Source organism: Taeniopygia guttata, chromosome 2 (assembly GCF_048771995.1).
Source record: "Taeniopygia guttata chromosome 2, bTaeGut7.mat, whole genome shotgun sequence".
NCBI classification, from domain to species: domain Eukaryota; kingdom Metazoa; phylum Chordata; class Aves; order Passeriformes; family Estrildidae; genus Taeniopygia; species Taeniopygia guttata.
In genome coordinates, this window is record NC_133026.1 from 152,295,473 (window position 1) to 152,306,590 (window position 11,118).

Here is an 11,118-nt window from a genome sequence, read left to right on the forward strand (position 1 = left end):
AGGGCAGATGTTGAGGGAGGCTGTGCAGGATCTGTCCAAGCAGTGCCAAGCACTGGTGGCCTGCCTGAGCCTGTCCCCTCTGTCAGCACAGGGCAGGGGCAGGGCTCCACATTCCCCCAGTGCCTGCCCAGCCCTGGACACAGGGAGTTCACCATGAACACGAGCCCAGCTGAGTGTTGTGGTGGCTGTGTCCTTCCCTCAGCACGCCATTCCCACCTTATTTGTAACCCTTCTGAAATAGTGTAACTGAAACTGCAAATGTCCGAAAGGAACAATGGAATTTCACAGTTCCAGTATTGCTGGGCTGGAAATCCTGCTGCAGCCAAGACACTGGCAGGATCTGGCCATTCCCATTCTTACCCACATGAGCGGTTCTATCAGCCATGAAAGACTGACTAAAAGTTGTTCTGGAAGAAAGAGAACTTCCTAATTCAGAATTTAAGACTTGAAGCTAGTTCAGACGTTTACTTCATCATAGAATTCCTTCCAAAAATTAGGCTGCTCCTATTGATAGTTTTTCTTCTCCTGATATTCCTGTAGGAGACATTCAAAGGACAGTCTGAGCTGTCTCCTTTGGGGTTTGGATGAGGCCTGGAGAGGACAGGGTTTTGGAAAAGACTGGAGGGATCAGTGGGAGCAGTTCCAGTGTTTGTGCTTGACATGGATGATCATGGGGCTGTTGCTCCTGGGAAGCTCCGAGAGTGGAGAGCTGCAAAGCAGATCCTCAGTGAGAGGTGGATGTTCTGGGGCTTTGAGAATTTTCTCTGAGATTGGTTTTCACAGAATCCCAGGGTGGTTCAGGGGAGAGGAACCATCAAGGCCATCCATCCCAACCTGGCCTTGGACACATCCAGGGATCCAGGGGCAGCCACAGCTTCTCTGGGCACCCAGTGCCAGGGCCTCCCAGGGCAGGATTTTCTGAGATTCCCCTGCCCTCTGGCAGTGGGAAGCCATTCAGCCTTGTCCTGACACTCCAGGTCTTTGTCCAAAGTCTCCCTCCACCTGTCTTGGAGCCTCTTTAGGGACTGCCTTGCTCTGCCATATCCTTCCTTATGAGGCTGGAGAGACCACCAAGCTCCCTGTGCTGCAGGTGCTTGGAGAGGGCTGGAATCACATCTCTGTCTCAGGAAAAGCTGTCAGTGTGAAATTGTGCCAAGAGCAGCCATCAGTGTGGCACTGTGCAAGCACCACAGTGTCACACATCTGCACAGACTTACCCTTGGTCCTCAGGCCTCCTGTCAGGCCTCTCCTGGAAATCCACATCCTTGCGCATCCCTGCCCCATCTGCCACCCCTTCCCAGTGAGACATGCAGGGTTTCCCTCCCTCCTGCCTCCACTTCCCCATCATTCTCTCTTGCTGGGGAGGGCTCAGATCTGTCAGCTCTGGTTTGTGCCCAAGCTGAATGTGTCCAAGGAATGCTGTGGTAGAAGCTTTGTTTAAGGCGGGTTTCAGAAGGACAAACAGGATGCTGCCCATGCAGAGTCCGTGCTGCTCTCCCAGGTGTGCAGCTCCAGTCTGGGGACTCTGCTCTTCCAGGAGCTTGGTGTTGCCAGCAGATAAACCTGAAAATGCTGGGAGGGGACAGGATGCTTTTAGGTGCTGTGATGATGTGATTTGCTCCTGTAATGTTGCTGTTCATCTGCCGGTGGTCTTGGGGCAGCTGGGACTTGGCTGGAGCTGCTCAGGGCACAGTAAAAGTTTCACATGACACTTCAGGAGGGTTAGTGAGTGTGGAGCACCAGGGCACTGTGGGCAGAAGAGAGATCTCTCATCCCAAACGTTCACTCTTTTAAGTGTGTTTTGTCCATGGAAAATGAGGCTAGCAAAAGAAGAGCCTTCCTGAGGAGGGAGTGCCTGTCAAGGAGAAGCTGCCTGAGCTGTCAGATCCAGCCCCTCTGCGTTTAACTGTGACAGGCCAGGGCTTCAGCTGCCTGAGCTATCAGATCCAGCCTCTCTGGGTTTAATTTTGGCAGACCAGGGCTTCAGCTCCACTTTGCTTCCAGTGCCAAGGCCCAGCTTTCTGTGCAGCTCCTGGAGAACGACCTGGCTGGTGCTTTGGGCAGGGATCAGTCACTGCAATGCTCCTTTCTGTGAGCCAAGGAGGGACTATTCCCTGCTGCCACAGATCTCCAGGAGGATCTAGTGCTCTCAGAGCCCCTCTTCCCAGCTCTGGGATGGGCACAGTGATGTGGTCAGGTCCTGTCCCAGAGGCCTCTGTGCTGCAGGGCAAGTTCTGCACTGCCCCACTCAGGAGGCTCAGCCCCACCAACCCACGTTCTCTCCAAGTGCCACTGGGTTTGTTCCTCCCTTTCTGATCTCCTGTCTTCTGCTTCTTTCCAGTTCTCTGCTCTGTGCTCACTCGTGACCCCTCAGTTTGCACCTTCTTGGGCTTTCCTTGTTCTCCCTGTGCCATCAGTGCCCTGCTGGGATGTGTGGTGCCCCCTTCCCCCAGCACCCCGTGCTCTGTGCAGACACACAGTCATGGAATCATGGAGCAGTTTGGGGTGGAAGGGACCTTAGGGCTCGTCTGGTTCCACCCCTGCCGTGGCAGGGACACCTTCCCCTGTCCCAGGCTGGCTCCAAGCCCTGTGCAGCCTGGCCTTGGACACTGCCAGGGATCCAGGGGCAGCCAGAGCTTCCCTAGACACCCTGTGCCAGGGCCTCACCACCCTCACAGGGAAGGATTTTTTCTGGATATCCCATCTAACTCTCCCTCTGGCAGTGAGAGGCCTTCCCCTGTGGCCTGTCCCTCGAGGCCTGTGTCCCATGGGAAGAGGGAGGTTCAGAGGCTGGGTTTACACCCTGGGCCAGGTGCCCAGCTGGGCCCATGAGCATTTTGGCAGTTTTCCTCCCTCACACACCCTGGTTTAGGGACACACTCACTTCAGTGTCCCAGGACAAAAATGTGTGTCCTGTGCTTGGCCATTGTGTTCCCTGGTCCAGCTGAGGTGTGTTGTGGAACATGGGGTCAGTGTACCTGAGAGGCTGTCCCACGTGTGCCCACACCCTCAGTCTGACCCACACTCACACACTCTCTGACCACCCACAGCCTTTCCCCTGGGGCTGGAGCTGTTCCTGGTCCCCCCCAGCAGACAGGGAGAGGCAGCCCTGGATGTGGGGACTGATGGAGGCTGTTCCTGTGCCCAGGAACTGCCTCCAGGGGTTCCTGCTGCCTCAGCAGTGGCCAGGGTTGGGTGGGATCAGGTTTGGCACCAGAGTAGCCCAGGCTGCCCCTGTGTCAGACCCGTATTTCCCCTCCCCAGGGTACGTTCCTATATCTGTTTCTTTCTTTTCCTGTTCTTGTCTGCTGCAATGTTCATCACCATCATCTCTTCCTCTCCCTCCTCCTCCTTCTCCTCCTCCTTCTCCTGCTGCTACTCCTCAGATCCTCAGCTCTTGAAGACAGTGTTAAACAGTACGAGCAGGACCTGGCCAGGAGGCTGTACCAGTCCCGGCAGTGGGCTCCTGCTCCCGGGGCCAGGCCAGCTCACATGGCTAGCCCAGTGCAGAGCCACGCCTCGAGAATCCCTGGGTCAGGAGGCCAATCCAGGTGTGCACTGCCCTTCCCCATGGCTGCATGCTCCTGTCTGGGTCCCTGTGCCCCACCAGGGCCTCCTGGGGCAGGAGGATGTGGGAGTGGTCCCTGGTGTCCACTGCCAGGAGAACAAGGGGGGATGCTGGGGCTGTCTGATGGGAGAAAGGAACAGACCTCTCTGAGGGCTGGACCCACTTTTTCACAGCTCTGCCACAGAATCCCAGTGGGATTGGAAGGTACCTTAAAGATCCCCCAGTTCTACCCCCTGCCATGGGCAGGGACGCCTTCCACCAGACCAGGGTGTTCAGGGCCCCATCCAGCCTGGCCTTCCATGATCTCCTGATGGCTGAGGAGGGTTCAGGTGCAGCACATGGAGCACAGAGGAGAATAAAGCCCCCAAGAACCAATCCTGCTTGTGTGATCCTTGCAGTTTTGTCCCCAGCTAGAGTCACTGTCCTGTTGTGTGGCACTCTGGGGCTGCCCGCAGCTTCTCAGTGTGTTGATCCATAGCTTCGGGCTCTGTGTGTTTGACACATGTGGTCCCATGTGTGTTTTGGGATGGCAGCCAGCCCAGCTGTCCTCCTGCCTGCCTCGGGGACCCTCGGGGCTTTGTTCCACTCCCCGTGCTCAGCCCACGGGCTCCGTCCCTGCCCTGCCATACACAGGTGGCACCCGTCCCCTCACCAGCACTGATGGCTTCTCCTCCCCACCCCATTCCTGAGGCAGGATGAAATCCCTGGAGCAGGACGCTCTCAAAGCCCAGATGGTCATTGCCAAGTCCAAGGAGGGGAAGAAGCGCAGCACGCTGGAGCAGCTGGCAGAGTCCCCCTCGCCCGCGCCGACGCCGTCGCCAACACCGCTGGAAGGTACAGAACAGCTGCTGCAGTGCACAGGCAGGGCTGTGGGGAGCAATTCCCTCCTTCCACCCAGCTGGAAGGTACAGAGCAGCTGCTGCAGTGCACAGGCAGGGCTGTGGGGAGCAATTCTCTCCTTTCACCCAGCTGGAAGGTACAGAGCAGCTGCTGCAGTGCACAGGCAGGGCTGTGGGGAGCAATTCTCTCCTTCCACCCAGCTGGAAGGTACAGAGCAGCTGCTGCAGTGCACAGACAGGGCTGTGGGGAGCAATTCCCTCCTTCCACCCAGCTGGAAGGTATAGAGCAGCTGCTGCTGCCTGCAGGGACACAGGCAGGGCTCCTGCAGCTCAGCCCGCTCACAGCACAGCTCTGGAGAGCAATTCCCTCCTTCCACCCAGCTGGATGGTCCTTGGGGACACGTGGGGACAGCACAGGGATGGGCCTCAGCTGCAGGACATGTGACAGCACCTGGGGCAGCGCTGAGGTTCCAGGGAACAGAGTGGGAGCACAGCCACATCCTGATTTTCTAAGAAAGTAGTGAAGAGGTGTTGGTTGGGAGGGCAGAAGGCAGGGCTTGCCCTCAGCATGGTGTCACCACCCTGACATGCTGCTGAGGAAGGAGCTGGCTGGGGGTGACTGTCACACAGCCAGCCTGTCACTAATTCTGCTCTTCTGTCACCTCCTGCAGATTGCAGCCCCAGGAACGTCACTTCCCCTGGAAGACTGGTATGATGTTCTCCTGCTTGCTTTTGTCACCTTCCCTAAATCCTGGGATTCCCTGGTTTCTCAGCTGTGCTGGGAGCTGTGGGTCCCCACTCAGTCCTTGAAGCCAGCCTGGCTGCGTGGTGCACATAAATATGAGGGGTCAGTGGATGGAACTTGGCCAAACTCCTGGCCAGAGGTACCCCCCTTTATTGCAGCTCCCAGGGGACATCTGCTTTCTGTTCCCTATTTTATGAACTCATCATTTCCATGGTTCTTTACCTCCTTGTTCAGAAGGTTTTCCACCAGGTTCAGAAAGCCTTTCCCTGATAGAGAAAGCCTTTTGCCATGCTCAGAAAGGCTTTCCCCAGGTTCAGAATGCCTTTCCCTATGCTCAGAGGGCCTTGCCCCAGATTCAGAAAGCGTTTCCCTGCTTCAGGAAGCCTTTCCCCAGGTTCAGGAGGCCTTTCCCTGCTTCAGAAAGCCTTTCACTTCACTGCAGGGACTTTGGCCCTGTGTTTCCTCAAGAGCACAAGGCAGCCCTTCAGCTGCAATCAGCATTTTCCTTTTCCTAGCCCTGAGTAAATGCCATGGGCCATTGTGGCACAGCACTGTAAGGACTGGTGAGACAAACCAGGGAAAGCAGCGGGGAGCAGCAGCAGAGAGGGAGCCTTGTCCTGCCAGGTCACCCCACAACACAGCCCTGGATTGAAATTCTGACTCTGCTCTGGCTGTCAGAAGTCTTGCCATGAACTTCCCCCCAAAACCAGCTTTCCTAGCTGACTTGGTGTGTACTAGCATTTCACTGGAGCACGTGGTGTTTCCTCTGTGCCTCCAAACCCCTGTCCTGCCACCAGGAGAGCTCCAAAGGCAGTGTCCAGGGATGCCCCACGTCCCAGGCTCTGTCCAGGCACTCCTGCCTCTCCCTGAGGATGTCCCTCTGCTTCTGCTGGGATCTCTGCTTGGATTGCTCAGCTTGCTGCTGCCTCTCCAGCCCTTCTTCTCCCTCACTCTCTCTTCTCTGTTTCTTCCCTTCTGCTGTCCCTTCTAGTCAATGTCTGAAAAGAAGTTTGACTACCGGGAATTTGCTGCTATTCCTTCCTCCAAACCTGTTTACGAAATCCAGGTATAAACTGCATGCTGAGCCACCTCTGGATAGCTCAGGGCTTGGTGGAGGCGCTGAGGCTGAGGGATTTGGGGAAGCCCTCTGCAGAGGGCTGTGCAGGGGCAGTGATAGCAGTCTTGCTGAAAACTGAGGGCTTGTTGGAAGCTTCAGCCAAGAGGAATTAGGAAAAAGTTGGCCCAGATGGTTTTAAAATTAATGACAGAAGATTTGCAGATAGAAAACATCTGCAGCTTCACCAGAATGGTTCCTGAAATATTTTTAAGTGAAAGATGAGAACTAAAATGGAAGAAAAAGTTACAGACGTGATGGCTAGCAAATGCCAAATGGGAGCAGATGTGAACTTCCAGCTGGGCTGTGCCGGGTGTCCTGCCTGAGGAGCTGCTGGGGGCCTGTTCTCAAGCTGTAGTTCTGCTGGCAGTGAGCTGTGGAGTCAACACCTGGTTCTGAGAGTGAAAGCCATGACGAGGTGCTTCTCCTTCCTCAAATGGGCTGGTTTAAGCTCTTTAATCATGGATTGCCAGCTTTGGAGGTGAGCCTGGCCCCTGGCCCCTGTTCTGGGGGCCCCTGGAACCAATCTGGTAGGGCTGGGAGCTGTAACTGCCCAGGTCACTCAGTCCCTGATGGCATTTGTGACAGCTGAATTGGGCAGATATCCTGTGCCTGAACGGTTTGAGGTAGGTTTTTTAGATTTTTATGCAGACCATGAAGCAGATTCCGTGTGTGGAGAGCCAGCAAGCACTGCCACACTGGGCTTCACCTCACTGTGGGGACACAAAGGTGTGCTACTCCAGACAGGCTGGCTGTGAGGATTCTCAGGCAGTTTTGTCTTTATTTGGTGTCTGTTTTCCACTGGCACCTGTCCCTTGTGGTATTGCTCTGCTCCTGGAAGTCGTTCCTCATTTTCCTGGAGTGCCTTTCTTTGGGATGTGCCCCTCTCCAGTTCTGTCCCAGGTGAGGTGGAGGATTGGCTGCTTGAGCTCTGTGGCAGCTCCAGACCCCCCACATTTCCTTGGGTGCAGCACTGGGTCTGCAGACAGCTGAGAAGGCTGCACCTCCATATCCTCAGGCACTGTGAGCCTCTCCGGGTGCAATAGTTCACAGAATCCTGGGATGGTTTGGCTTTGGAGGGACCTTAAATCCCATCCCATTCCACCCTGTGGCATGGGCAAGGACCCCTTCCCCTATCCCAGGCTGCTCCCAGCCCCATCCAGTCTGGCCCTGGGCACTGCCAGGGATCCAGGGGCAGCCACAGCTGCTCTGGGCACCTGTGCCAGGGCCTGCCCACCCACAGGGAAAGGTTTCTCTCTCATATCCAACACAAATCTCCCCTCTTTCAGCTTAAAGCCTTTTTCTTCACTCTCTGCACTTTGTGCCTTTTGTGTTTCTTCCTCTCCTTCCTGCACACAGGCCAGGCAGTGGGTGCTTGGGCCAGGCACAAGGGATTCCAGCTGGAGTCTCTGTGGCCCTGTCCCCACCATGGCCGTGTCCCTCTGGACAGTGTCCCCTCTGTGGCAGTGTCCCTCTGTGGGCTGTGAGCAGGTGCATGGGGGAGTCCCTGGGCACAGGTGTTACAGGTGTAACCTTTCACATTTCTCTTGCAGTCCCCTGATGCAGCTGATGACCTCAGACACATCGATGACCGGAGTAACTCAGGTGAGCCTTGGCTGACTGCTCCCTCCCTGCTCTGTTCTGGAGGGTTCTCCTTGCCTTGGGACCACCCTGAGACCCTCACCTTCTGTTGCCTGAAGCAATGCCGTGTTTTGTCTGTTCTAGAATGACAGCTCCGCGCTCACTGCGTTCATTTTGGGTACGATATTTGTATATTTGCATCATTTTCAGTGATGACTAATTTTCCCAGTGTGCTGTGTTACAAGCATGCCTGGTTTTCTCCAGTTTTGTGTCCTGGATAGAGTGGCAGTAGGATGTGGCAGGGAAGTTTTGGCCTCTGTCACCTGCTGCAGGTGCACGATGTCCATCATGCAGGGGCTGCCCCATGCCCCTTTTGCTGGAACAGGGAATTGTGCAGGTAAATTCATGCAAGGTACACTCGTGGCTCGTGGCCATCTCAGTCAGCAGGAGTTAAAGGTGTGCAGCTGGCTCTGTGGGCTGTCAGCTGGGCTGTGTCTGCCTGTCCCAGACAGCTGAGACTCACCCAGCTGGGTCCAGGTGCTGCAGCAGCACCACGGAGCTGGGCAGAGCCTGCCTGCTGTGTGGCCTCCTGCTGCCTCTAACAGTTGGTGCTGGTTTGCTTCTACCCTTTTTGCATGTTTCACCCCTTTACTTAAGAAAGAAAAACCCAGTTCCTTTTATCTTGACAAATTCCTCTGAGTCCAGGCTGCGTCCCAGACAGCTGACCCAGGGCTGAGCTGTTTCCAGAAGGAGGTTCTGCGGCAGGACTCTACACAAACTTACTTTCCTGAGAACAGGATCTGTTCTTCATCCCTCAGAGTCATCCTCTAAGCTCTGGGTTATTCTCTTGAGGTTGTTTGTTCAGGCAGTGCAGGGATCTGAGAGGTCAGGGAAGGTCTGGGGAATAGCAGCTGCTGCTTAGGGCATCCAGAGCTCACTGTTGCTTGTCTCTGCTCTGTTGGGCCCTCAAATGGGATGAAAGCCAGAAAGAAAAGAGTGCTGCTCATCGAGAGACCCAGCCCTCAGTCCTTAAGCAATGCCTAAATCACCTGGGATGTGTGTGAGGCACACAAACAAGAAGCAGGCTTGTTCCACATCATCTGGAAAGGATGGAGGTGAGGATGCAGTCAGCTCTCCTGGCATGGGACCAAGCTCTCCTGGCTTTTCCAGAGCCCCCCATCCCATCTCACTCTCCCAGGCAGTGCAGCATTCCGGCCAGCATAATCAGAATTGTCCTGGATCATGGAATTATGGCTTTTTGACTCACAGCAATTCTGAAACTTTGTGCTAGCAAACCATTACATCAGGAACTCAGAGGAAATCCAACTGCAGGAAAGTGTTGGCATCTCACTCCTCCCAGCACACCCTTGTCCTTTTGCCCATGCAGAAACAGTTTTTCCATTTTCTGGTCTGACTTCATGGTCATCATCTCTTAAATGGATTTAAAAGCTTTTATTCCAAAGTTTCCATGGGGGTGTGGAGTTAGTGAACTGCAGAGCAGCATTTTCAGGGTGGAACCAAGAAATTTCCCTTTGTTGTGGCATGACTCTTCCAGATCACCTGGAAACTTTTGCTTCCCAGTCCTGTAACCCTCAGGTTCCAGAAACTCCCCTGATGACCGTGTGCTATTCCTGTTACTGGAAACCTGCTTATGGAATGTGAGGAGCTGCTTTTTCCCTGTACCCCTTGCCCACCTGGGCTCTGCTGTTGGCAGCAGCTGCCACAGGAAAGGTGCTTCCCCATCCTTCCCCTGGTTGGTAATGAGGTGTTGGGTAATGAACTCTGCAGCTCTGGAGCCAAACATGTTCTTTCTGCCTTCCTGTGGCTTTAATTTATCCCTGTTCAGCCTCTTCAGCCACATCTCTGCTCTGAAGATCCATTCTGTTCTTCTCCAGACTTGCATTTCACGGGCTCTTTCCCACCAAAAGGCTAGCATCTCACACCACTGGAATCTCTGGGTTCACACCAGTGGCAGTGCCTGTGCTTTCCTCCTGTAGTTCTGTTTTCTCTCAGGATGGGAGACATGAGTGAGGCCTGTACTGCTTCAGGATACACCAGGATCCTGTCTGGCTGGAAGTTGGTTCTTAGGGTAAGACCATAAGAAACAGGGAAAATGAGCCTGTATAGATGAATACTCTCAATTTTCTGGGCTCACCTATTGTGTGGGCATGTCTTGAACCAGGTGTTGTGTCTGCATCAGCAATGGAATATGTCTCTGTAAAACTGCCCAGATTTTTTTAATCTTCCATGGAGTGTTGTGATCTCAGGTTCCACAATGAGGCATTTTATTTGCTCTGATTGTTTCTTGATAACTCCCTTGGGCCTTCTGGGGTGCAGTGAGTGACTCTGTCTCACTGGTCTGTCTGTGCCAGCCACATCAGCCAACGGAGCAGCACTTCCCTTCTTTCCAGGCTGGCAAATCCTGGTTTCTCTTAGTGGGAATAATTCCCACACTCATCTGGACCCTTTTTATTTTATCAGTGTCCAAGGTGGAGGAGGGGACCAGGACTGCCTGCAGTTTGTGAATTGTGAATATTCTGAATTTTGTTCTCCCTCCCACCTCTTCCAGTACCTAAACCTCGAAGTGAAATGGCATTGCTGGGAAGCTGCCAGTGCACACAGAGATCTCTGCCAGTGCCTACAGAGCCATCATCTCATTCAAGGATGGGGCATTTCTTTTATACAGTCAGGATTCTATTCCTTTTATTGAGCTTAAATGTCATCCAGTAGTGTAAAAATGAACTTAGTGAATCAGCACAAGGTTCTGGCTGAGCTGGGGTGTGATGGGAGCCACTGGGAGTGCCAGAAAAGGACACAAAAGAAGAAATGCACAAAGTAGTTCCTTCCAGAATTACTCCAGGCTGCAGCAATCAGTGGGTTTGCACTTTCTGAGACCGAGGCTTTGACTTCTTTCTTTCTTGAATCTATTCCTATCTGCAGTAAATTGCCCCTTCCGTGTCATTTTACCCCTCAGCTGTATGGGATCATGAGCCACTTTGTTATAACTGAGCTTCATTTGACTCCCTGCTACAGCTTGGTGGCATCAGAAGTCTCTTCTGATACAGCCTTCCTCACTCTTCCTCATTTGCAAGATACTGACCCAGGTACAAGTCCTGGCTGCTGGGTCCTGTGGCAGCACCTCCTGTCCTTTCCTGTGGGGTAACATAGCTCTTTCCTGCCCTTTTCCTACTGGGTAACAGCTCCTTCCTGCCCTTGTCTTGCAGGGTAACACAGCCCCTTCCCGCCCTTTTCCTACTGGGTAACACAGCCC

At 54.1% G+C, this 11,118-nt stretch overlaps 1 protein-coding gene across 27 annotated transcripts in view; it reads left to right on the plus strand.

The window, feature by feature from the left end:
- The window catches only part of SCRIB (scribble planar cell polarity protein), a 104,722-nt gene that overhangs the window by 89,815 nt on the left and 3,789 nt on the right, over window positions 1-11,118 (plus strand). For 22 of the 27 annotated variants that reach the window (XM_041714153.2, XM_041714160.2, XM_041714154.2 and 19 more), the window contains 5 exons: window positions 3,387-3,551; window positions 4,263-4,402; window positions 5,079-5,116; window positions 6,144-6,218; window positions 7,820-7,871. In XM_041714153.2, the coding sequence (XP_041570087.2) occupies window positions 3,387-3,551; window positions 4,263-4,402; window positions 5,079-5,116; window positions 6,144-6,218; window positions 7,820-7,871 (470 nt within the window). Of the gene's footprint in view, window positions 1-3,386; window positions 3,552-4,262; window positions 4,403-5,078; window positions 5,117-6,143; window positions 6,219-7,819; window positions 7,872-7,991; window positions 8,026-11,118 lie in introns of all 27 variants that reach the window. The other 5 variants (XM_041714161.2, XM_041714164.2, XM_041714158.2 and 2 more) reach the window with 5 other exon arrangements.